The sequence below is a fragment of the Ursus americanus genome, chromosome 33, assembly GCF_024610735.1.
Source record: "Ursus americanus isolate L20-20 chromosome 33, mUrsAme1.1.p, whole genome shotgun sequence".
Lineage (NCBI taxonomy): Eukaryota > Metazoa > Chordata > Mammalia > Carnivora > Ursidae > Ursus > Ursus americanus.
The window spans coordinates 14,291,172-14,316,061 of NC_142159.1; the positions used below are offsets into that span (position 1 = coordinate 14,291,172).

Consider the following 24,890-nt stretch of genomic DNA (forward strand, 5'->3'; position numbering starts at 1 on the left):
TGTAGGTCCTGCAGGAGAACCAGCTGGCTTGAGACACCCCTGGAGACAAGCGATGATTTCACAGCCACGGCCGGCTGTGCCTGGGTCCTTGCAGCAAGAGGGGGTGTCCTGCACGTGCTTGACACCAGCAGCTGGGTCTGCCCCTGCGGGGGGAGCACAGCCCTTTATAGATAGACCCAACTGCAAAGGCTCGAGAATCCCCCCCAAGGTCTGATGGCTTTGGGTGAAAGCCTGGGGGGCTGTGAAGGAGGATTCACAGGTTTAGCCAGAGCTTTGAGACAAACGGAAGCAGGCTCCAAACCTAGCTGCCTACCTGCCGCTGTGTGACCCTGGGCAAATTACTTGCTCTCTCTGAGCCTCCGATTCTCATCTGTGAAACGGGAATAGCACTTTGCACCTGCGAGGGTTTGCGGTAGAAGTGGAGCTAACGTGCACTGAGCAGTAGGGCCACGGTAACTCAACTGTGCTGTGGCTATTACAACTACTACCGTTAGAGCCAAAGGCCAAGCAGACGCTGTGGACTGAACGGGTTGAACAGCAAAAAGAAGGCCCAGCCCCTGGAGAAAAGGCTCCTGGTCCCTGTTGGGGAGTCTGAGGTTGGGGCAAGTCAAAGGCCAGGCCTGAGGCCCAGGAGAGAGGAAGCTATGCCTGGTGAATGGAGGCCTGAGAAACAGGCCAGCTTCCAAACAGTCTGATTGCCATGACCCTCTGTGATAGGCTGGAGTGCCTTAAATTCCTCCTACCCCAGGCCAGGATTGGTCCACAGGCTTGGTGGACTAGGGCTAGTAGGAGGGGCTACAGCCAGCAGGTACAGGGGCTGGGACTCCGGAGGGTCCTATGCCTGCGTCCTTGGCCACTCAGGCATGTGTCTTTATGGACTGGCTGCTGTGCACACTGGGCTCTGTGGGGCTCAGAGGTGGGCAGGGCAAGGAGCTCACCAAGGCCAAGCTGGGCAGATGGGCTGGGCATGAGTGAAAAGCCAGGGGCAGGCTGTGTGTGCTCAGGCCTGCACACGTGAGGAGCGGGCGAGGGAGCTCAGAGGAGCTAGAAGAATGAGCGCAGGGACGGCCCAGCTGCAGGCAGGTGATGCAGCTTGAGTGGGGCTGTGCTGGACAGTAAGACAGGAGGAACAGAGGGGAACTATGGGCATAAGGGCACCCCGGGGGGACAGCACGGGGCTTGCCTGAAAGATAGAGGGCCTGGTGGTCCCGAGTGGAGTCTTTGTCCAGGAGTAGAGGGGATGAGACTGGAAGGTCAGCCTGTGGAGAGCCCTGAAGGCCAGGCTCATGGGCTGGGACGATACCCATTTGGCAGTGAGGGACCACTGAAGGTTATCAAGCAGGGAAGTGACGTTTGTCCCAACTGGATGGCCGAGCTTGTGCCAGGCTGGAAAGAGTTTGGGTGGGGGGCGTGTGGGGAGAATCAAGAGGGAAGGCGTCTTAGTTTCTCAGTCAGTTAAGATGTTGCAGGAGGACCCCTTGATCCCTTGGGTGGGGGTATGTGACGTTATAAGCAGAAAATCTCTGTAAGTGGGGCGCCTGGATGGCTCAGTCGATGAAGCCTCCGGCTAATGATTTCAACTCAGTTCAAGATCTCAGGGTCGTGGGATCGAGCCCTGCGTCAGCCTCCACACTCAGTGTGGAGTCTGTGCGAGATTCTGTCTCTCTCTGCCACTGCCCCTCCCCTTGTTCTCATGAGCTCTCTCTCTCTCTCTCTCTCTCTCTCTCAAATAAATAAATAAATCTTTAAAAAGAAAAGAAAAGAAAACCCCTGTTGTGGTTGGCCCCAATATGTGGCCTTGAAAGAGGTCTCAAGTCCTCATTGAGCCAACCCAGTTCTGCTTTCGTGTTCTGTAAACTGGGCACGAAGCAACTTATCTCCCAGGATGAGTGTGAGGCTTAGTGAGAGAACGAAAGGGTTTAGCCCGTGCTTGGAGCATAATAGGTACTCGATAGATGGTGTTCCCTCCCCATCTCCCACTGTGGGGCTGTCACAGAGCTGGGCACAGAGTCGGGCTCTCTAGTCACCTCCAATCAGAGTTTCTGTTTTCAGAGGTCATGCATTCATTCATTCATTCATTCACCCAGTGTTCAAGCAGCATTTCTGAGCACCTACGGTGTGCCAGGTGTTGGGACACAGAGTTGAACTAGACCCCTGTCCTTTGGCCTTGAAAATTTATTTTCTCATTCATTCAGCAACATCCATGGAGCCCTACTGTGAGTTTTGGCCTGGTGAGGGTGGCGTTGGGAGTAAAAGGGAGCCTTGCTGGTGGGGGAGGGGATGGGGAGGGAGTGAGCTAGCCCCACAGCTTATGCCTCTGCGTCTGGGAAGAGCAGGAACCCAGAGAAGATGCTATTGGCACCTTCCATGCCCAGCAGGGAGTTCTTGTCTGTGGCCTGCAGGAAGACGTTCTCCCCCTCGTTCAGCTTGAGGACCACGCCGCCCGTGGTGACCTGGAAGGTGCTCTGGACGTAATCGCAGAAGGTGACCACCTTCTCCATGCGCTCCCGGCCCCGCACGAGGTTCACGCACAGGTTTCCTCGCGAGCTGGCGTGGTAGGTGAAGTAGTAAATGCCGGGCACGCTGCAGGTGAACTTGCCACTTCGAGGTTCGTAGTTGCGGTTCTCGTTGGTGATCACGTGGTCGAAGCGGATGGTCTGGTCCCGCCGCAGGACACTGTTGATGGTCCTCGTGGCGGAGAAGGCGATTTTCTGTGTGGCCCTATAGTCCCCTGATTCACCCTTGGGGCCACGGGCTCCGGGGGGCCCTGGGGAACCTTTGGGGCCAATAGGGCCCTTGGGGCCTACTTTGCCTGGTTTCCCAGGAATCCCTGGATCTCCCTTCTCCCCAAACTCGCCATGGTCTCCAGCCAGCCCTGGCAGCCCTGGAAAAGGAGAGACAAGAGACATGATGGGCTGGAGATCACTGAGAACCAAAGGGAGGAGCCCTGGGCTGGGAGGCTGGGGGCCTGGCCCTGTAACCTCCGACGTGTCCCTGCTGCTTTCTGGGCCTCAGGTTCCCGTGTGCGGAAGAGAGGAGAAGGGGGGCTCTCCTCTCAGCCCCACTTTCCTGACAGCAACGGGACCTGATGCCCGAGGCGCGGACAGCGGTGTCTGCTCCGGGAAGGTGCTGGGCCTGCGCTCCTCGCCTACTCATGCAGGCTCTCTTACTCCGGCCTGGAGCTGGGTAATGATTTCCTGGCCCGCATGCTGTCCCTCCCCACTCCCGCCCCCACGGCAGGCATCTTTAATCAATCCCGACGTTCCTTTCACCGGAGCCTGGAAGTGGACCTTAGAAACCTTGTCACGGCCACCCAAGCGGCTGCTACCCCTCAGTCTGGGACAGCGCGAGAGAAAACCTCTTTTCCAGGAAAGTGGTAGAGTATGGTGGCTGAGACCTTGGGCCCAGGGGACCGACAGATGTCCTGCCACACCTGCCATTATCAGTCCTGTTGCCTTGACGGAGTCACAGTCTTTGGGGCTCAGCTTCCTGCTCTGTAAAATGGGCACGAGGATATTTTGCGGGATTGTGAGGGTTACTTGCGATTACGTGAGGACAGTGGTTGGTTTGGGTTAAATGAAGTACATTTTACAGGGGCGGGGTGTCTTGGTGGGAAGTCTTATTTGAACCCTGTGACAACCCCGCAAAGAATCTGCCCTCGTTTTATAGGTGAAGATCCCGCATTTCAGAGAGGGGAAGCCACCCCCCAGGAGGCAGCCCGGGGCTGCCCGTCTGCCACAGTGCTTTCTCTCTGCCTGAAGAGAGAGCCACGGGGTGAGAGAGCCACGGTCTGCTCTCAGCCTCAACATAGACCCGGCTCCCTTGGGCAAATCAGTAGCCTTTCCGGACATCAGTTTTCCAGGCTGTAAAATGGGAATCGGAATCCCCTGTTCGCAAAGTCATTGTGGAGGATGGGCTTGGCAACGGATGGATGTGCAAGCGCTTTTGCCGTCTCTCGGGTGAGCAGCTGTGACCGGGAGGCAGGAGACGGGGCCTTGCTCAATGACACAAGGGTACCCCCAAAACCTGCAGTACCTTTCTCTCCCTTTGTCCCCGGGGTCCCAGGTTTGCCGTTAGAGCCCGGTGCGCCGGGGATGCCCGGAATGCCAGGGATGCCCGGGTGTCCGGTACAGCTGTCTTGGGCCCGGGAGACATCCAGCAGACCCAGGAGCAGCAGCAGCGCCAGAACGCCGCCCCGCGGGGTCTTCATCACCGCCGTCTCAGCTACTCCTGCGGGGGGACGAGAAAGTGGAGTGGGTTACTACCATGGAGACTCCTAGCACGTGTGCAATCATTCATTCACCCCTTCATGTATTCACTGAGTGTGTCCTTTGCACCAGAGCAGACCCCGCACCGGGTGCCGGGGTAACACAGATATGGCTCCTGCTTTCACGGAGCTGACCGTCTTAGGGGAAGGCGGACGATAAACAGGTCAACATACAAGTAAATGGAAGTAGCGAGAGACTGTGCAGAGCGCTTGGTAGGAAACGCGGGGGCTTGGAGGGAGAGGGAGAGCAACTGGGGTTGAGGGGCAGGTGGGTGGCTTTCTGGAAAGGGGGGTTCTGACCTGGAGGCTCAGAAACGGCTGGAGCAAGAATGTTCCGGGAGGAAAGGAAGTGGGGACAAAGGCCCAGGGGTAGGACAGCACCGGGAGTATCAAGGACCCGCAGGGAGGCCAGTGTGGCTGGAGGGGAGTAGGGGTCAGAGGGATGGGAGGTCGAGGCTGCGGTTCACGGGCTTCCGGTCTGCATGCAAGCGTTCTCACTCATTAGAGCTTCGGAGTTCAGGATGCCTGTGCTGTTTCCACAGCGGGCCACCTCATATCCTCAGGGCAGCCCTGCCTGGACGAAGCTATTATTTTTATACGGAAGAGGACACTGAAGCTCAGGGAGGCCCAGACACTCGCACAGGGTCATACAAGAAGGACCGTAGCCAGGACTCAAACCCAGGCCTGTCTGGCTCTGAAGCCAGTATCCCTGCCCACGCACCAGGCCATCTCAGCCAATGCAATATTCTCAGGTCCCTCCACAGGCCCGGGTCAGAGGGAAGCACTGGCCCCTTCTGAATCCCAGAGAACCAGGAAGAACTGAGCTGTCTTGAGCCAATCAGCACAGCCAGCACCCCATAGCATTAATTCTCAAGACAGAAGGAACCTTAAAACGCATCGAATCCGACATTGTTTTAAAAAATTGAGGTGACAGGGGCACCTGGGTGGCACCGTCGGTTAGGCACCTGACTCTTGGTTTCGGCTCAGGTTGCGATCTTGGGGTCATGGGGTCGAGCCCCACGTCGGGCTCTGCGCTCAGTGCGGCGTCTGCTTGGGATTCTCTCCCCCTCTCCCTCTGCCCCTCCCACTCGTGCTCGCTCTCTCTCTCTAAAATAAAATAAATAAATCCTTACAAGAAATTAAGGTGACATTCACATAATATATATTTAACCTAAAACCTTTATCTTTGCGTAAGTATCAGTTCCTACTCTTCCTGGAAGTTTTACGAAACAGCGGATCTGACAACTTCGACAACCCGTGCATCGGGCACTGAGCCAGGCTCTGGGCCAAACACTTTACGAGCCGCGATCTCATCTCATGGGGTCCTTACCACAACCCCCCAGGAAAGCACCTGGCTTTCTCCTTCTCCAGATGGGGCAACGGGGTATTAGAGAGGGTGGGACCCCCATCAAGGTCACACGGCCGCCTTGTGGCTGGGATTCCAACCCACGTCCACTGGACCTTAAACCTCACAGGGTGTTCCGTGAAGAGGCTGCTGGGTCTGGTGGTTCAAACATGGGCCTTGGAGCCAGACAGACTGACGGTGGCTAATGTGCGGGGGCATTTTGAGCCGCTCTGGGGATGGGCCGGTGTCGGGGCAGGAGGCGTCTATCCTTACTGCTCCTGCCGCTGTGGCTGCCCAGAGACTATGTGTCAGAGGCCGTGGTGAGAGGCCCCTGGTGTCAGAAGGATAGCAACCCTGCCAGGGTCCGAATCCGGCCGCCGCCACTTCCAGGAGAGGGCCTCAGGCAAATCACTTCTCTCTGGCACCTTTCCCCTCCCACGAAGTGGGGATAATACTAATCTCTGCCATGTAGGGTCGGTGGGAGGACGGATGAGGTAGGGTCTGGCATGGCGGAAATGCTAAAGGAATATTAGCTGTTTCTGTATTATCCCCGTCATCCAAGAATCCCCAAGGTCCGGGATATGATGGAGGATGTCTGGAAAAGTATAAAATAGGATCTAGCCCCTTTGGGAGATGGGGCTTGCGGAGAGGAGTTCTCAGGTGAATGCAGCTCGGGGGGGGGGGGGGAGAGCTCCAACCTGGGGGTGAGGGGATGAGGGCAGTGGGTCCAGACCCAGACCCACAGTGAGACTCAGGCTTCCTAGGGGAAGTGGGAAGATCCGGGGTCTGGCTCATCTCAGGGGCCACTGAGTCTCAGATGTGGGCAGGGACCTAGGACTCATCTGGTCTGATCCCTGCCCCCGCGCCTGTCACCACCGCCAACCTTGCTCCTCACCTCTTTCCCGTGTCACCAGCCCTCCCATCTCCTTCCAGCCCCCGACAGTCCCTTCCCACACCCCCCCACCACTTGGAATCAGGCCAACTGGACTTGGAACTCCCCCTCCGCCGGCACCTCGCTGTGTGGCCTCAGGCGAGTGCCTTAACCTCTCTGAGCCTCTTTAGCAAAGCTAACTGCTACCTGCCAGGGCTGCCAGAGGATTAAATGAGACGGAGTCTAAGAGGAATGAGGTCTCCCGTGGGGCATCTGATCCCACCCCCTCTTTACCAATATGATTCAGTTCACTCAGTGCTAACTAATAGCTAATCGCAACTCCACCGACAAGTCAAATTCGTTCCTTGAAAGAGTCGAGCTGAGTTTTCTCAGCAGACAGAGAGGAAATGAGAGAAGGCAGGTGTTGGAAAAAGCTGGGCTGGGTAGAAGGAGGCCTGGGTTCTAATTTCACCTCTGCCTCTGACATATCTTGAACCATGTTGTTTGCTAAGCACTGGGTGATCTTGACCTCCTGTGGGGTTCCCAGTACCCCTAGAAGGTTCTATTATTCCCAGAGAGGGTCCAAACTGAGAGAGGTGATAGGCCTCGCCCTAGGTCGCCAGCATCTAAGAGACAGAAGCAGGACTCAGCTTCAGTTGCCGGGACTCCAAAGTCCCTATGTTAGTGGCTCCCCATGTGAGGCTGCCTCCCAGCACTTGGGGCCCCGGAGAGACTCCCAGGCAGGCTCCCAAGTGCAGCCCAGGGGGTCTGATTCCCCAGGTCTGGGATCGGGCCTGGGGATCCACACGGTTAATCACCCCCGGGGGCTCTGAGGCAGGGGATGCAAGGGCTCCCCTTTGGAAATTGTCACCCTCTGCCACATGGGTCCTGCTGGCCCGTCCCCCCAGGCGCCGAGCCCCATCCTCACCTGGGAACCTGCTGTCCGGGGAGGCCGCTGGACTGGGCAGCAGTGGGACCAGGAGCCAGACGCCTGCTGCTCTCAGGCCAAAGCGGAAGTTCCATTCCCCAGAGACAGGGAGGGCCTTCCCCTGACGGCCCCCTCCCGCGGGCCCAGCAGGACGTCCCCCCCCCCCCACTTTTAGCCCATCCAGGCAGTTTCAGGTCCCATTTCTGCGATCTCGCAGGGGTTTACTGTAAATGGGGAGGGTAGGTGGCCAGTTTGGTTTCGCCAGCTCAGCAGCTGTTGGGGGAACAGGCGGTGCTGGGAGAATGTCCACAACTGGTGGTTTGCGTGCCAGGGCCGCCGGCCTTGTGACCCCCTACAGTAGGCCTGGGTGTTCCTCACTGGAATGAGAACATGGCTGGCCTGGTGCCTGAGCACTGGATTTGGAGTCAGAAATCGTGATTCATATTCTGGCTCTGCCACTCATCAGAGAGTTTGATTCCTGAGGTCTCAAATGGGGGCCTCCATGTTCTCTGCCAAGAGGACCCAAGGGAGCCCCAATTTCCTCTGCTGGATGATGAGACTATAATTACACCTGCTCTGTAGACAGCACAGGGCACTGGGGCCTCATTTGCGATCGTGGAGGAGAAAGTGGTGGGTAAACTAGAAAGTAAAGGGCACGTGTTAATTGTTAATATCACACCATGTCTCAGGCTTCCCTTTTCTGGGCTCATCTTCTCTCCGCCTTCTTCTCATTCTATACTTCCGCTCTTGCCCTGTTCTCAGAAAATTATCTAATAATGAATTTTAAATGCAGTCATTATTTATTGATAGCCCTTCCTCTGCTTACAGCAGGGCTCGGAGCTGATGACAGCGATGGGCATAGGCAGGGGCTTATTGCTTGTTGCTCCTGGAATCACACCAGGTCAGGGCTGGAGAGGGGCTTGGAGGTCACCCGGCTCATTCCTCTCACCTTAGATATGGGAAAACTGAGGCCGAGAGGGGAGAAAGTCATCACTGAGCAAATGTTTATCACGAACGTCTCTGTGCCAGGTGCTGGAGACAGAGTCACGAGCGGATCAGCCATGGCTCCTGTCCCCACGGAGAGTTCCTTCTACTGGGGGAGATGGCGTTAAACATTGAGTGGCACAGTGGTCTCATGGCGGCTGTGATAAATGTCAGAGAAAAAGGACCAGGGGTGCCTGGGTGGCTCAGCTGGTTGAACGTCGGACTCTTCAGTTTCGGCTCAGGTTGTGATCCCCTAGGTGGTGGGGTCGAGCCCTACGCCGGGCTCTGCTCAGCGGGGAGTCCCCTTCTCGCCTTCTCTCTCCCTCTGCCCCTCTGCACGTGCGTGTGCTCTCGCTCTCTAACATAAATAAATCTTGAAAAAAAGAAAAGAAAAAAGAGGGGACTGCTGGAGCCCATACCTCATACAAGCGGCAGCTGCAGGACTCAGAGCCAGACGTCGCTGGCACCGGGGTGTCGGCCTGCTGGCTGGGGGTGCGTCTAGGGCAATGTGATGCATGCCCCTCGCAGGGACGGGTACCCAGCCAGTGCCAGCTGCTGCCACAGGTCAGGAGGGCCCCACTTGACAGCTGTGCTTGCAGATAGAACACCTTCGGACTTGTGGATGTTGATTGATGGAAATTAAGGGTTACCTGCAGTGGCGATTAGGGAAAGAAGAGACTAGTTTGGTAAAACCAAAGGGTCTCTGGGCTCAGCCAACGTAGACCCGAGGGGACTCGGCCTGGATGAGGAGGGGAAGGGAGTGGATTCTGAGCAGGGAGGAGGGTGGAGCTCTGTACCACTTGGTCTCTGTACCTATAAAATTGTAAATTCATAGGTGGCAGGGCCAGGGTTCTTCTGAGGGTCCCAAGGGCCCCCTGGGCCTGGGCTTCTAATTGTTTGGTGGCTGATGGCAAAGAGAAAAGGTAAGCTTGAACTTGGCGTTCAAGGAGACAGCTCGAGACTAAGAGCAGGAGGCAGCAGGGAGGGGAGGACCGGCACGGGCTTAGGAATCAGCCTCTCCCAAGTCTGAATCCCAGCTTTGCCTTGGTCTAGTTATGTGGCCTCAGGCATATTTACTGGCCTCAGTTTCCCCATATATGAATGGAAGGCATGGGTTATGGGGGGCCAGTGAGGTAACCAGGCATGTCCAGGGCCCAGCCTTCTGTGGGTCCCCCATGTGAGCCTGGGGACAGTGTTATATGTATGAAGAGAGGACTGAATTCTTGGAGCCTGGGTGCATGGGAGCCATGCCTGGATCAGGAACCAGGAGTGGAAGGGTCTCGGAGCCTCGGCCCCTGAGTAGGAGTCAGCTAGTGTCTGTACCTGTAAAAATCTCTGTCTTGCATCCCTGACACAGAGGGGATGACCCCTAGCAAGGGTGGGGGAAGAAATGTGCAATTACTCAAGATCCTGTGACCCAAGAGGGATTCCTTGAGGCTCAGGGTGTCTTATTCATTTAAAAAAATATTTTATTTATTTTATTTGAGGGGGGAGGGGCTGCAGGAGAGGGAGAGAGACAATCTCAAGCAGACTCAAGCCGCCCCTCGGGGTGTCCTAGCCCCACTCCTGTCCCACCCCCACTCCTCCTTGCCTGCCCCCCTTCGAAGCCCTCGCCGGGTTCACCTCAGCCCAGCAGACAAGTTGGCATTTTCAAAGGCCTGTCTCTCCTGACAAAGCGAGAACAACAAGGAAACAATTATGGAAAATAAAAATGGCACAAAAATTGTCGCTTCCAAAGTACAGGTTTCTGATCTGACCCTGTGGCCTCCATAAACGGTGTATTGATTTTTTAAACAAAAGAGAAATGAGAAGAAAGATGTATCACTTGGGGCACTGCTGGGTGGACTGCTAAGTGGCTGATGGAGGAGAGCCATGCGGGGAGTGGCCCTGTGACCTAGCCCTGTCTCTGCCAGAGGCACCCCATGACCCAGCCGGGGCTCCTAGGTTCTTGCCTCTGTTCCCACTGTGTGTGTGTGTGTGTGTGTGTGTGTGTGTACACACATGGTTTTGTTGTACCTCCAGATTAAGGAACCTAGGTTCTAAAAAGTCACTAGTTTGTGATCCAAGGCTCTGGAGGGCACTGTGGGAGAATCAGGGAAGGCTTCGTGGAGGAGGTGATCTTTGTGTTGAACCCTGACAGTTGAGTGTGTATTACCCAGGTGGATAGAGGACTAGTGTGAGCGGGGTGGGGTCTCTACAGGACGAAGAAACAACATGGCAAAGGCAGGAGGGTGTGGACTGGCTCTTTTTACGAACAAAGGAGCCAAAGTGGGTGGAGGTGGTCGTGGGTTGCAGCCACTGCTCTGACAGCCCGCCTGGTGGGTCAGTGCCTCTGTGAGCTCCGTGGGGCCTTGTGGAAGCAAGCTGAGATCCCAGCCAGGCCAGGGTGGGTTCTCCTTGGGTCTCCGTGGGCTCCGAGGCCAGACCGGCAGTCTGCCCAGGAAAGTTATAACCTTTCATCTCTTTAGAACTTGAACTGTCAATCCTTCTCATGGTCACCACAGTGCAAGTGCTATGGCTAGTGTCGGGCTTCCTGGTCCTCCAACCAAGATCATACCAGCTGGGCCCAACCGTCAAAAGCCTTGCCGTGGAAGTCTGCAGGCCTGGGGGCGGAAGTGGTTTTCGTTGAGCTCCTGGAGGCTCCCAGAGTTTGTCAGTTATTTGGGGTGAATCAGACGACTGGGGGGACAGATTCTCTCTCTTACAGGCTCATGCCCATCTCACTCATTCTTTTACTCTGCTTTTAGTCACTCATTTACCCACTATTCATTCATTCATTTGCCCCAACTAACTCATTAATTCAGCACAAATTCATCACACATCTGTTCTTGGTCAACATGGGACTTACCTGAGCCCAAACCCTTCCTGTGACGGGTGCAACCACAATTTAACGTAGGTCACCATCGGTCTGGGAATTCAAACACTCCTATTACCTGTGAGCGCGGATAACTGTACTGACAGTAGCACCTCTCACCCAAACAAGTGACAGCAGATGGCCCACTGGGGACCACTTGGGGCCTTCAATCACACTCTCCCAAATGGCCACAGGACGCTGAGTGTCTCAACATTGGCGCCAACCTTTACTAAGCACGAACTAGATGCTCTGTCTAAATCTAGAGCCTGCAGATGGCTGCGGCAGGTGCAAAGCTGAGGATGGAGAGGCTTCTTCGCGAACTTGGCAGTGAGAAGCCTGAGCCACGCATTTATCAATTTATTTATTTATTTATTTATTTATATATCTCCTTGCCTTTCCCAAGACTTGGGTGGAAAAAAAAAAAAAAACCATTGACAGTATTAGAAGGTGTTGGTTAAGTCTCAAAGCAGTGACTCCTGAAGGAGCTCAGAGGAGGGAGAGAACGTGGGGCCGGGGGTCAGGGTGGGCTTCCTGGAGGAAGAGTCCATCAGGTGGGGAGAACGGCCGGAGCGTAGCGGTTCTTGCCGGGAAGCTGAGGGAGGCGGGGCGGCTCTGGGGCTGGAGCAGGCCTGACCGCCCTAGTCAGGAAAGAGCAGGAAGCCAGAGAAGACGCTGTCGGAGCCTTCGGTGCCCACCATGCCGTGGTAGTCATTGACCGCCAGCCACACCTGCTCACCCACCTGCAGCCGCAGCAGCACGCCGCCCGAGCTGACCTGCTTGCTGTTGGACATGTGGTCGCAGAAGGTGGTCACCTTGTTGCCGCTTCGGTACAGGTGCACGCACAGGTTGGCTGTCTGCGACGCGTGGTACACAAAGTAGTAAAGCCCCGGGACTTTGCAGGTGAACTTGCCGGTGCTCGTGTCATAATCCCCCTGCGGGTTGGTGATGACCGTGTTGAACTTGACCAGGCTGTTGGGCCTGGGGTACTCGGCCGTCTGCCGTGTGACTGTGAACACAGACTGGTGCTTCTGCTTGTATCTGCCCTCCTCGCCTGGCTCCCCCGGGGGTCCTTTGAGGCCGGGAAGCCCTGGAATTCCAGGGGTTCCCATGGGGCCATTTTTCCCAGGAAAGCCAGGAGTGCCGGGTTCTCCCTTCTGACCCTTGGGTCCTCGTGTTCCAGGGATAGCTGGGATTCCTGGGGAGAGAGCAGGTGGGAGAGAAGTGATGGGGCAAGGACCCTGGGGGTGTCCTCCAAAGGACATAACACCGGAGTTTAGCCTCTGGAACCTCCTTCCCCAGAAGGATTATCACCTGGGGGCAGGGGCAGGGAGTCAGAGGGGAGGGAGGCCCTGGTTGGAGCCCTGCCTTCCCGTGACGGCCTCGGACCGTGGCTAAGGCGGTGCCCTGTCTGTCGGCCTCAGTTTCCATATTTGTGATGGAGAGGGGAGGACTAGGCAGCCCCAGGAGGTGTCGAGCTCATTCCAACACGACTCCGTAGCACGCGCAGGTTGTGTGACCACCCCCTCCCCGCAATCAAATGTACCCATAATTTTGCATTATTTTTTTAAAAGATTTTATTTATTTATTCGACAGAGAGAGAGACAGCCAGTGAGAGAGGGAACACAAGCAGGAGGAGTGGGAGAGGAAAAAGCAGGCTCATAGCGGAGGAGCCTGATGTGGGGCTCGATCCCAGAACGCCGGGATCATGCCCTGAGCCGAAGGCAGACACTCAACCGCTGTGCCACCCAGGCGCCCCTGCAGTATTTTTTAAAAGAGGATCCTCGACATTTTATAAGCTTCAGAACCCCACAAAACTTGTATCTGTTTCTGAGACGGAACCACCCCGGGCCAGCTTAGCACACGGGAACCACCGGATGGAGCCAAACAGAAACGGCCCCACTAACGGGGTTGCTGTCTCCGACTCCCCCGCCCCATTCAGCCCCCTGGAGCCTCTTATGACACCTGGGCTTGCTCAGCTTCTCTCGTGGTACAGAGGAGGAAACTAAGGCCAGAGACCCGCTCGAGGCCAAGCAGCCAGTAGGAGGAGGAGTCGGGACTGAAACTCGAGTCTGGCTGAGTCCGGTCAGAGCGTGTGATTCTTTTATTTGACAGCCCTGACTATCTGAGCCTCTGTGAGATTTTTCTCCCCTTGTCCAAACTGTACTTATCTTTGAGGGCCTGGCTCTAGTCTCCTCGTCCCGGAAGCCCTCTCTGGTCAAGCCTGCCAACCCTCGTGGCCACTTCCTCCTCTGACTTCCTTACGGTGGGCTGTCTGTGCCGACCGGTTTGTGACAGATTCTCCCATTATGGCTTTGTGAGCCTTTTAGATCCTGGGGTTAGGAGAGGGGGCTCAGGACCCAACAGACCTAGGCGAAAGCTGTGTGACCTGGGCAGGTGACCTCCCCTCCCCCAGCCTCTGCGTGCCTAACTGAGGAAAGGACGTAACAGAACGGAACCCGGAGAGCTGCTGCTGAGAGCTGCAAGGGGTGCAGGGCGATGTCTCATCCTTTCCCGATATCTTCCAGCAACTGATTGGGAGGGGGAGGACATGCAGTGGGGGGGACCTGAGCAGCAGTGGCGGGTAGGGGCTAAAGGCGTGTCCTTTGGAGTAGGACAGGATTCCACTGTGTGACTTTGGGTAAGTTGCTCAGTTTCTCTGAACCGCAGCTTTGACATTTACTTTTAAAAAAAGATTTGGCTGCGTTTTTCTCACTTGTAAAACAGAGTTAACAATTTTATCTACTCCATAAGGTACACATACGCTGAGCATTCGGAACCATGCCTGGCATATAGCAGGAGCTCAATAAAAATTGGTGGCCATCAGCCACTCTGGGCCACGAGATGGCCAGAGGCAGCTGCACAGTATAAGTTCTGGAAAAATGGCAGACCCAGGGGCCTCATTTGGCTCACCCTGAATCAGAGAATTCCTTCTGGAATGCTGGCAAAATTCCATTCTATAGCCAGCAGGGAAGACGACACTGGGGAAATTCCTAAGGACATTCCTCGCCCCTAGCCTGCCCCCCCACCTCTTCTGCCCCCCCATCACCTCTGTCCAACCTCACCCCAGTCTCCCCCACGTGGGCTCCAGACATGTGCGTCCCACATATGCACCTTCTGACCGAGAAGTCACCCCCGGACTCCAGCACTTGCCCAGCACCCGCGCCCCCTCGTGTCCTCAGCCCCCTTTGCTCAGGCTAGGGCTTGCCCATCATTCTGCGATCCTGACTTCTCCCTGCCCCCAACTACTCAGGATCCTAGGGAGGGAGGTAAGCACAGACCTCCCATAAAAACAGTGATGACAACAGCTATAACACGCATAGTTTACGCGTCCCTGAGCCCTTACCGTGTGTGCGGTGCTGTTTTACGTTTCAACATGTTTAATCATCCCAGCACCCCTGGGCAGAAGGTACCACCATCTCCCCATTCGACAGATGAGGACACTGAGGCACTTCGCACAGGGAAGCGGTAGGGCTGGGATTTGAATCCCTGCCGTCTGTGCGTTGTGGACACTCACTGTGTGGGCCCCCCTTTCCACCACCCCCCCGGGGTCCGTGCTGCAGGGCAGGTGGTGGAGGGGCTGTAATCAAAGAGCACAGCACTTTAGAGTTTGCCAGAGGTCTACAAGATCGTCTCCTGTGATCCTCCCTGCCACCTCCTGGGACAGGTGCCCCTTTTCTCTCCCTGGTGTCAGACGAGAAACTGAGGCACAAAATTAGGGAATGGGGGGACGGAGTCCTGGGCTCTGAGGAGAGATGGGCTGCACCTGCCAGGAAAGCTGGACTCTGCTCTGGGAGCAGGTGCGACAGGAAGGACTGTACATCTTGCCAACAAGTTGCTGTCCTTCTCCCCCCAGCTCAGCCCCAGATGGACACTTTGCCCGCTGCCCCCAGGCCTCAGGGGACCCCGCCCCAGCAGGCCGGCAGACTCACCTGGCTCACCCTTGGGCCCTGGCAGTCCATCGTATCCATCCTTCCCTGGGGCCCCTGGTAGGCCCGGCATCCCGGGGATCCCGTAGCAGCCTGTGCTGGCCTGGCCCCCGAGTGGCAGCGCCAGCAGGAGCAGCAGCAGGTCTAGTCCAAGGTGGGGCCGGGAGCTGGACCCCATGACCATCCAGAGGAAGGATCTGGGTGGGGAGAGAGCTGAGATGGCCCACCCAGCCCCTCACCCACCTTCCTCACTCTATGCTCACTCTCTTGCTTCTCAGCCCTCAGGAGCCTACCTCCCTTCCCCAGGCCCCTTGCCCCTTGGGGCCTGGGACCGCAAGATGGACAGAGGATGGGACCTCTCCTTTGAGCCCAGGCCCTCAGCTCAGCAGCAACGGGGACCCTCGTTCCTCTCACGAATCAAATTGGCCCCATATTTCAGGGAGGCGGCCGGGGGAAACTGCCATTTGCCCCCGCCTGGGCGGAGGTCCTGGCCTCACCTGGGGTGGCAGGACTCTGATCTGCTCACAGAGATGTCCTCAAATCTGCTTCCCTTCTCCCGGGCAGGAGGACACCGTGTCAGAGTAGACACAGCGAGGAGGGCCCAGAGCAGGCTGGGCGGCCCCCTCCCCTCTGCTCATCCTGCCCCCAATCCCACATCCCCTTTCCCATAATTTTTCCTGACTCAGTACTTTCTTCTGGGTACTGAGCCTGGCTGACCGCGGCAATGCCCCTGTGTTCCCCACCCCAGGGTCATGCGTGTCTGAAATGAGGAAATGTCCACTGCCCCGGATCTGCGGGAGGGACTGTGTGTGAGTGTGTGTGTCCAGTTGTGGCATTTATTGTGCCTGAGACAGCTGTTTTACAATGTCCCTAGGAGGAAGTTATAACACCCCCTTTAGAGATGAGGAAACTGAGTCTCAGGGGGGTGAAAGCCCTTACCAAAAATCACATGTAAATGGTTTCTTGGGGTCCAAAGCCTTGCTCTGACCCTTCTGCTTAGCTGCCCCCAGAAACAAACCTCACGCACACTTGTCAAGTGGCAGGCCTTTTTCTAGAAACTTCCATTTGCCCTTCTCGTTTGTTATACTTGGAGGTGGACACCCAGGATGGGCAAGCTTCTATAGCAGGCAGCCTGCTGTGGTGGACAGACACTGGCTGTGGAGTCAGTGGCCTCGGATCTCCTTCCGGCCCTGCCACTCCCTCGCTCGGAGGCCCTCCGCGAACCACTCTAGGCTTCAGGCTTCCCATCTGTATACTGAGTGGTGGGGGAGGTCCAGGCTTTGCATGTGGATGCCTCTTCCTTTGCTGGGGCCCCTGCCTCCCTCGCCTCCATCTCCGGCACCCTGCCTCTGGCCTTGGAGACTGTGGTGGCTGCTGGAGGGCTGCTGGTTGGGGCCAGGCTGGCAGAGCTGGGAGAGGGTCCTCTCCTCTCTCCCTCTTCTCCTATGACATTCTGAGGACAAGGGGCTGTCGAGCAGCTGAGGGTTCCAACCCTGACCCCACACTTGCCACCGGTGTCACTCAGGGTGAGGCCTTTGACCTCCCTGAGCATCAGTTCCTCCTCCATAAATGGGGGGGGGGGGGTTCCAATAGCTCCCATGCAGGGCAGTGGGAGGACCCCGTGCGTGATGCATGGGCAGTGCTCAGCCTGGTGCCGGAAAGGAGCAGGAGTTCACAGCTCTGCTCCTGCCCCACCAAGTGACCCCGACGGCCTTGGTCTCCCCATCTGTCCCTCCACCCTGTGGCACAGGACTGCAGAGTGTGGGATGACAGAAAGGATGTGAATGAACTTGGCCCTGGAAGCCCCAGCAGGTGGAGGACTGGGAAGAGCAGCAACAGTAGACACAGCATTGGTGGGGAGCCCCCATCTTCCATTCTCACCTTGTCTGCGCCTGGGTCTGTGTCGTCCAGCAGGTGGCAGCCTCGGCCCGTGCTCAGCCCGCCCTGCCCCAGCTGCCCAGCCCAGTCGGGCTCCGCCAGAGCCTGCTCCCCTTCTCCATGCCCTGCCAGTGATTTGCCTCAGGGGAGGGTGGTGAGGGGGTGCGTATGGGTGGAATTTAGCAGAAGGAGCAGCTGGACACTCCCTGCACTCACGTTTCTCTAGCCTAGTCTCTCCCACCACTTACAGGGGCTGCACTCCTGACATCTTTGAGTCCCATTGCAACAAAAAGAGCTCTCCTCCACTTTGGGGTCTGGCAGAGCGGATTCAAATCTAGGTCCTGCCACTCTCTGGCAGTGTGACCTTGGGTAGGGGTCTCCTTTCTCTGAGCCTCAGTTAGGAGGGATTGCTGAGATTCAATGCATCAATGGCTAGGAAATGTCCAGGTGCTCGAAGATCTGTTTCTTTTGCTGGTCCACGGGAGTGTGTGTTCTACGCAGGGAGGCAGAGAGCTGGGGCAGAGCCGAGGCCCGAAGAACGCAGAGGGACTGGAGGTGTCCAGCACTGCCCTGGGGCCGCAGAGGAGTAGCCCTCTTCCTCCCCACCCCCAGAAGTTGGCAGGGCCGGGTAGCCCCAGGCGAGGGTCTTGGGTGTCTGTCAGAGGCCTGGGGGGGAGGTACGGGTTTGTGAGGACTCTCAGGCTGCTTGCGTGTTCGTTAGTAGGGGGGAAAGACCGTTCCTGTGGCTGGGAGCGTGGCCCAGCGGGAGCGGGAGCGTGTGTGAGGGTCAGCAGGTGAGAGAACTGGGCATTTCTATGGCGCATGCGCGTTGGAGGGGGAGGAGGACGTTCACACCTGCATGGCAGGGGTGTGTCTGGGACACAGGTCTCGAGGGGTGTGTGTGTGCGTGTGAGTGTACTTCTGACAGTTCGGGGGGCATGTGGGTATCTGAGGCGGGGAGTGCCTGGGTACAACAGCACCTACACCCCAAGGATGCCCGTGGGTTTGAAGGTGCAGCTGGTGTGCCTGGCAGGGCTGTGCACGGTGCGTCTCGGGGAGTGGCTGGGGTGTGTGCTGCGGGAGGGGATCCCTGCCAGTGGGGAGTGGGCAGGTCTCAGGCCGGGAATGTGGGTCCACGTGCATCTCATGGGAGACGAGTGCAGGTGTGGTATCTGTGCAGCACGGGGCACAAACGGCTTCCTTGGGAAATGCACAGGGTATTAGACATCCTCAGGACCAAACTCCCGGCTCCTTACTGTCTTCACATTCAGAGGACATGGTGCGGCTTCTTGCCTCTGAGCAGCTCCGGACAGGCTAAGTGGGACCCTGGGAATGTGCACCACGAGCACTCCAGACCTTCTCAGTCCCAGCCCGGGACGGATGCCCAGCCCGGGAGGGAGGCAGCCCCCACCTCCATGTCTGCCCGGGGGGGAAGCCTGGGGGCTGGATTCCCAAAACCTCGCTTTGGGGAGGAGGGAGGCTGCCCTTGGGCCAACTGCCCCCCACTTCTGAGTCTTGCCCTTGTTTTGCTGGTCGAGGGTTGGAAAGCAGGTGTGTCGGGCATGTGGCTGTGGAGGCTGGAAAGGGTCGCAGTTACACACACAGGCTTGGGTACCGGTAAGATCTGGGTTTAAATCCTGACTCTTCCTCTTCAACACTGACCTTGGGCTCCATGACCACCCCATGCTCCAGCCTGCTTTATTATAGGGCCATGAGCCCCACCTCAGCCCTCAGCTGTACAGATTAAACAAAATACAGTAGTAGCTCACGCTTCCATAGCCCTTACTATGAATGAGACACGGCTCTGCGATTCTCACGTATTAAGCCATTCAATCCTCCCAACAAGCCTTTGAAGCAAGTGCCCTTGTGATTCCATTGTTCGTCCTTATTTACAGATGAGGAAACAGAGTTCACTGAAGTTATATCATATGCACACGGTTGGCCAACTGGTAAGTGGTGGCGCTAGGATTTGAACCCAGGCCGATGAGGCTCCCAGGACCTCCTAAACATGTTATAAAATACAAAATACGGGCCTGCCTTGTAAGCACTCAACGATCGTCATTCGTATGCTCCCTCCCAGCGCCCAGCGTAGCGACCGAACTTCAGGCTCAGCACGCGGACTCAGGTGTTTATTCCAGGAAGAACCCTAAGAAACCCACCTTCTTACAGTGGGCAGTGGGCAGCAAGTGCTCGGGGCTCCAGGAGCCAGCCCTCTCTCTGCAGGCAGCTAAAGCAACAGCACCCCCATACAGAGCAGACCACAGAAACCAGAGAGGTGGAGCGAGTGGGCCAGAGTCACACAGCAGGAAGCATGTGAGGCCAGGGGCCAGCGGCGGGGTGGGGGTCCTTCCCAGGCTCAGATGGACGGGAAGATGAGGAAGCCGCTGAAGACGCTGTCTGCCTCAGAACCCTGGTAAATGCGGCCCTTGACGGGGTCTCTTTCAATCCAGACCTGGTCCCCCTGCTGTAGCTGGAGAACCGTGCCCCCAGACACCACCTGGAAGATTCCCTTGCTGTTGGTATCACAGAAGCCCAAGGAGCGCCGGAACCAGCCCCTCCCAGATGACACGATGGACAGGCAGATGTCCCACTTGGACACCACCTGGAAAGTGAAGTAGTAGTAGCCGGGCACCGCACAGATGAACCGGCCCGTGTGGTTCTGGTACGGGCCTTCCTGGTTGGTGATGACCGTGTCAAAGATGACCACGTTGCCACCCATTGGTGGGTTCCGCCTTATGGCTGAGAAGGCCGGCCGTGGCTGGTCCTTGATGTTTCCTGGGTTGCCCTTGATGCCTTTCGGTCCTGGGAAGCCAGGGAGCCCAAGGGGACCACTGGGCCCAGGGAAGCCCATGTTGCCAGGGTTTCCAGGGGGCCCAGGGTCCCCCTGGTCGCCTTTAAGGCCTTGGATGCCCGTCCGCATGCCAGGAGCCCCTGTGGGGAGAAAGGCCAGATCTGGAGGGAGAGTCCAGTGTCCACCTGTTCTCAGGGAGATGGCTGGGACCCTTGACTGCTCTGGGATAGAGGACGGGGGAGTGCCTGGGCCTTCAAGACCTTGATTCTGGCTGGCTGTGTGACCTTGGGCAAGTGTTTCAACCTCTGAGCCTCAGCTTCCTTATCTCTAAAGTGGAGAAAACTGGGAATAGGTACTTGGGAAGCTGTCAGGTTCAAGCAGAAGCAGGACACTGGCTCCTCCGCTGTGCCCTGCCCATGGCCGTGTCCTCCACCCCCCGCTGGGCCACTGCCCCTGACTTCTTCAGTTTCAGGACTACATTTAGGATGGCTGGATGCCAATTATTGCAAATGTCTACGCAGATCTTTCTGGTCTGCTTATGGGCTGGGAGGCTCAAGGGGACTGGGATTTTCCTTTTCCACTCTGAGCAGGTCCTCCTCCTTTCTCTTTCACCCCCAACCTTTTTTCTAGAATGTGAGTTTCTGAAGCCAGAAGGGGCTGGGAATGGGGAAGCAGGGACAGAGCTGGGTGTGGGGACTGGAAGGAAGCAAAAAGGATAGTTGCCATGAATTGATCCTCTCCATGTGCCAGGTGGGATTATTTTTTCATTTTACAGATGAGGGAACCGAAGCTCAGAGAGGGTCAGTAACTTGCTCGAGGTCACACAGCAAGATGAGTCTTCCGAGTCTAAAGACCTTATTCATTCTGGTAACTGAACAATGACCCTGGACTGTGTGCTGCTCCAAGATCTTTCACATTTGTTGCTTGTGGTGGTCCGTGAGATAGAGGACTCAGGCAGGGAAGGGGATACAGAGAGAGGCCTGGCACCCTGTGGACATGCCCAGGGAGAAGGCTAGGTTCCCTTCAGCCCCTGGGACCAAGTGCAGAGTGTAGGGGCTTCACGCGGGGGCCCAGGTGGATTCCTGCCTCTTGGTGCCACCCCAAACCTCCACCGCGGGGGCCAGGCCCTACCAAGGGATGAGGGGCTGGGGTCTAGAGGGAGGGGCTTACCTGGCTCCCCTTGCTCCCCCTTGAGGCCTGGCCGTCCGTCTCGGCCGGGTGGTCCTGCAGCCCCAGCCCTCCCATTCGGTGCTCGGCACACATCCTGGGTCACCGTAGAGGCCAGGGATACGGCCAGCACACAGACCACCAGCCAGCCCCACGGGGCCTCCATGATGCCACTGTGGAGACATGGGGCAGGGATAGACCTCACACACTCACACACACCCATCTCGTACACGTGAATCCCACACCTACAGTGATATCGACACATCCCCCCACCGCCGAAGCACATACACACCCTCAAGGGCCTTCGATGCCTGCCTTCCACCCAGCTCCAGCGACCCCACACCTGTACGAAGAACCAGAAGTTCGCACAGATACCCACACACAACGGAGCACTCCCACTGCGTTACACACTTAGACGCACAAACCTAGCCTCTGATCCCACATCCACACACACACAGTGAGCAAACTCAAAACCCACTACACACTCCAGGATGCACAAACTGACACCCAGAGAGACTCCACCTCTCGCTCAGCCGGACACACACGTTCACGCACTGCTACGGATGATCAACTGCACTGAACAAATATTTATTGAGCGCCTACTCCTTATGTAATTAACACTCTCTCACCCAGATGGCAGCGCTGTGCGTCCACACAGGAATTCACAGCCCCCTGACACGACACGTGTGCTCACTCCCCTACCCACTTGGCCCCTTTCAGCACCCGCTGGACCCTCTATAGGACCCCCGTGCTGGCTCTGATACTCCCAGCCTTTCCCCAGCTTCTTGTGTTCTGGGGGAGCCGAAACCCAGGAACTCTGGTTAGAGCAGATGGGTCCATATCGCCACCTCCCACCATCTCCCAAACCCAAGGAATGAAGGTCTCCCACTCACTTATTCTGGGTCCTGGATCAGCCCCCCCCCCGCCACCCCCCACTCTGTCTTGGCACAGAACCAGGGGCAGTGTTCTCCTTCCCCTGCCTTCCTCGTCCAGCCCCCTAGGCCAGCTCCCCTGGCTCCCTGAACTTCACAGCCCCCTCCCCCTCGGGTCCTGGCCTCACCTGCCTCAGCTGGCAGTCAGTTCAACTGGGTGCTCCTGTCCTCTGCCCAGGGACTGCTGTGGGACACCCAGCAGGGTTGGTGCCTGCCTGGCTGTGGCCAAGTTTCACATCCCTTCCTACTTCCCCTTCTCCTTCCCTGGGCCTGCCCCCAGCCTTGCCCCAGGGGCCAGAGGCCTCCCAGAGACCGTTTGAGCAGACCTCAGCAAGACTGGGACACTGGACGTACCCCCCCTCCTCCAACCACGCATGCAAGCTGGCGTGGGGGCAGGGAGAGCAAGGCGGGAGTTTGCAAGGCCCGAGTCCATGGAGGGGTTCCTGGTTGGGGTGTGAGAACCAGGGAAGCACAGAACATCAGGGCAAATGGAGTTGTTTTTTTTTTTTAAAGTCAGTAACTTGTAAGACTTTTTCACAATTATGAAAGCAACACGTATTCATCGTCAAAAGCTTGGAAAATACAGAAAAACACAAAGGACAGTGCGGTAGTGATGAGAAGCTTAGTAATCAGCTTTCTAGACCTGACACTTCCTAGCTGCCCTTGGGAAGTTACTTAACTTCCTGGGACCTCGGTTTTCTTATTCATAAATTGGGAACAACAGATCCCACCCGATCTATTATAAAGTTTCAATGACGTAATATACGCACAGAACACTTGGTATGTGATGAACACTTGTAATTAGCTTTTATCAAATTTAAAAAACAGCAACAAAAGCCCATGAATGCTACCATCTAGAGAATTACCTTTTGGCTGGATCATCTAGCCTTACTTACACTTGCAGACCGGGTGCTCACTACCTGTCGGCCCACCTCACTTCTTCCCATGACCATGTTTCTATCCACCACCCCCCTCCGAGTATTTCACCAAAGGGAAGAGGAGGAGGGGAAAACAGAAGGCTATTCACATGGACAGATGAAGACTGTCTAGGATCGGGGTTTTCAAGCTTCTGGGCTCCTTTTTCATTTGCAATCTTGTGTGGCACCCAATATGTATCCAACAGATACAAATGGGGGTTCTCTGGATAGGAGTGGGGGCCCAGAGCAACTTCTGCCAGCCCCTCCCTTGCTCCTGGGGATTCAGGAGGTTAGGAGAGCTGGAATCTCACGGGCTGAGCCCACATGTAACTCGCTGTATAACCTCGGGCAAGCCACATCATTTCTCTGGACCTCAGTTTATCTATAAAATGGGGATGGTACAGCCTCTTCATTGGGCTGCTGAGGGATTCTATGAGGAAGATGATACTGTCAAACACCGCCTAAAAATAGGTCGTCATTATGAATAATATCTGTGTGACCTTGGGCATCTCTCAAGGTGAGGGAGTTGTAGGAGGCAGGAAGGTTGCAGGAAGTTTACACCCTGTAACACCCCTCCCAGCTTCTTTGACTGCAGCCTGTCAGTCTTGCTTCCCTGCAAGAGGACTTAGAAATATCACGCGTCGGAGCCAGAAAGGCCAGCCTGATGAAGAAACCAAAGACCAGAGACAGAAACACTTGCCCGAGGTCACAAAGAAAGTGGCAGAGTTGGCAGGAGCAAAAAGCAAGTACTGTGAAAGGTTTCTCAAAGTATAGTTTTCAGAATTTCAAATACACCATTCTTATAGAAATATATAGTGAGCACATGTGAATGGGTTGGTTTTTTTGGGAGCTTATTAATGAAGGAACCAGCAGGATGACAAAGCTAGGTCAGTGAAGGATTTGAAAAGAATGCATTTATATGTACCTATATATGGAGAGAGAGAGGAGAGACATGTAGTAAAAACAACAATAACCCAAAAACTAGAATTCTGGAATATTCATAAGGTTGCTAAGTTAGATGCAAAACTGGTTAATGTTTATAGGGCAATAAAATCATAATGTCGGGGGTTATCTTCTCTATTGAAAGAAACCATTTGCATGATTTCTCTACCAGACAAAAATAATTTGTAACTTATCAGTTTGCTACCAGCGATCTTTACAGAGCCGGGCCCTGATCAATCGCAAATAAAAAGTCAAGCTAAGTGACATTCCCCTAGAGTGTCAGATGACCCTTAGGAGGGCTTGTTAGACAATGTTTTAATTTGACCTTGAAAGGACACTGGTTATCTATTTGCCTTATTTCCAAGTGTTGGATGATTTTACTTATCAGTCTGTTGCAAGAGTATAAACGTTTCCAAAGAAATAAAAGCCATCGATAGTAACGAGCATATCGTTAGTGTGAAAGTAAATGGGTCAGTGATAGCCCTGTGAATGTCACCACAGAGACGCCTTCAATCAGAAGGGATGGACGGTATTCTTCCTTTTTCTCCAGAGCTCAGACTCCTGGAGGGAAGGGGTGAGATGGGGAAGTGGAGGGTGGGAGGGGTGGGGGAGCTGGGGGCATGAGAGGAAACCCCCTGTAATGCCCGCAGGCATTAATGATCCCTGAGGCCCAGGTGTAGTTAGGAGTCTAAAGCAATAACCAAAAAAAAACAATTTTTAAATCACTCAGACTCTTTATGGTGGAGTCACATCTCACTCAAGGGTTGGGTTCCAAAAATCAGCATATTAGGCAAAAATTGTAAATGGTCATATTACCATTGGGGGCAAAAAAAGTCTTAGGAAAGCGCCATGCTGGAGACCGTATTATCACTTCGCTATAGTCCTGCGCTGTCAGTTTTGGCTTTGACATTAGAACAGAGTTCTCTTTCTTCAGTGGGGTAGCAGTTGGCTAATGGCTATCCCCCTCCCCCCTAAAATAGGAATGGAATCTTTAAAGACTGGGGCCATGCAGTGCTGAGGTGTTTGGACCACAAGGGGCTCATGGGATCGGAGGCAGACTTGGGGAAGGCAGGTCCATTCAGCTCTCC

General features: G+C 55.8%; 3 protein-coding genes across 5 annotated transcripts; all 3 read right to left on the minus strand.

Annotated features, from left to right (window-relative positions):
- Window positions 1–2,157: 2,157 nt before the first annotated feature.
- C1QB (complement C1q B chain) lies at window positions 2,158–7,557 on the minus strand. The gene is made up of 3 exons (XM_045782275.2): window positions 7,412–7,557; window positions 4,036–4,230; window positions 2,158–2,884 (listed from the first exon to the last, which is right to left on the minus strand). The coding sequence occupies exons 2-3, from the start codon at window positions 4,208–4,210 to the stop codon at window positions 2,310–2,312; spliced, it is 750 nt and encodes a 249-aa protein (XP_045638231.2). The 5' UTR covers window positions 4,211–4,230; window positions 7,412–7,557; the 3' UTR covers window positions 2,158–2,309.
- Window positions 7,558–11,597: 4,040 nt separating this feature from the next.
- Window positions 11,598–15,772, minus strand: C1QC (complement C1q C chain). The gene is made up of 3 exons (XM_045782579.2): window positions 15,673–15,772; window positions 15,179–15,372; window positions 11,598–12,444 (listed from the first exon to the last, which is right to left on the minus strand). Exons 2-3 carry the CDS (start codon window positions 15,357–15,359, stop codon window positions 11,888–11,890), a joined length of 738 nt encoding a protein of 245 aa, XP_045638535.1. The 5' UTR covers window positions 15,360–15,372; window positions 15,673–15,772; the 3' UTR covers window positions 11,598–11,887.
- A 3,389-nt stretch (window positions 15,773–19,161) lies between these two features.
- Window positions 19,162–22,212, minus strand: C1QA (complement C1q A chain). 3 transcript variants are annotated; one of them, XM_045782582.2, is made up of 3 exons: window positions 22,072–22,212; window positions 21,015–21,184; window positions 19,162–19,984 (listed from the first exon to the last, which is right to left on the minus strand). In XM_045782582.2, exons 2-3 carry the CDS (start codon window positions 21,175–21,177, stop codon window positions 19,410–19,412), a joined length of 738 nt encoding a protein of 245 aa, XP_045638538.1. In that variant the 5' UTR covers window positions 21,178–21,184; window positions 22,072–22,212; the 3' UTR covers window positions 19,162–19,409. The 3 variants fall into 3 exon arrangements, with proteins under 3 accessions (XP_045638538.1, XP_045638540.1, XP_045638541.1); XM_045782584.1 differs by having other exon boundaries at window positions 22,076–22,168; XM_045782585.1 differs by lacking the exon at window positions 22,072–22,212 and adding an exon at window positions 21,304–21,349.
- Between the last annotated feature and the right edge of the window lie 2,678 nt (window positions 22,213–24,890).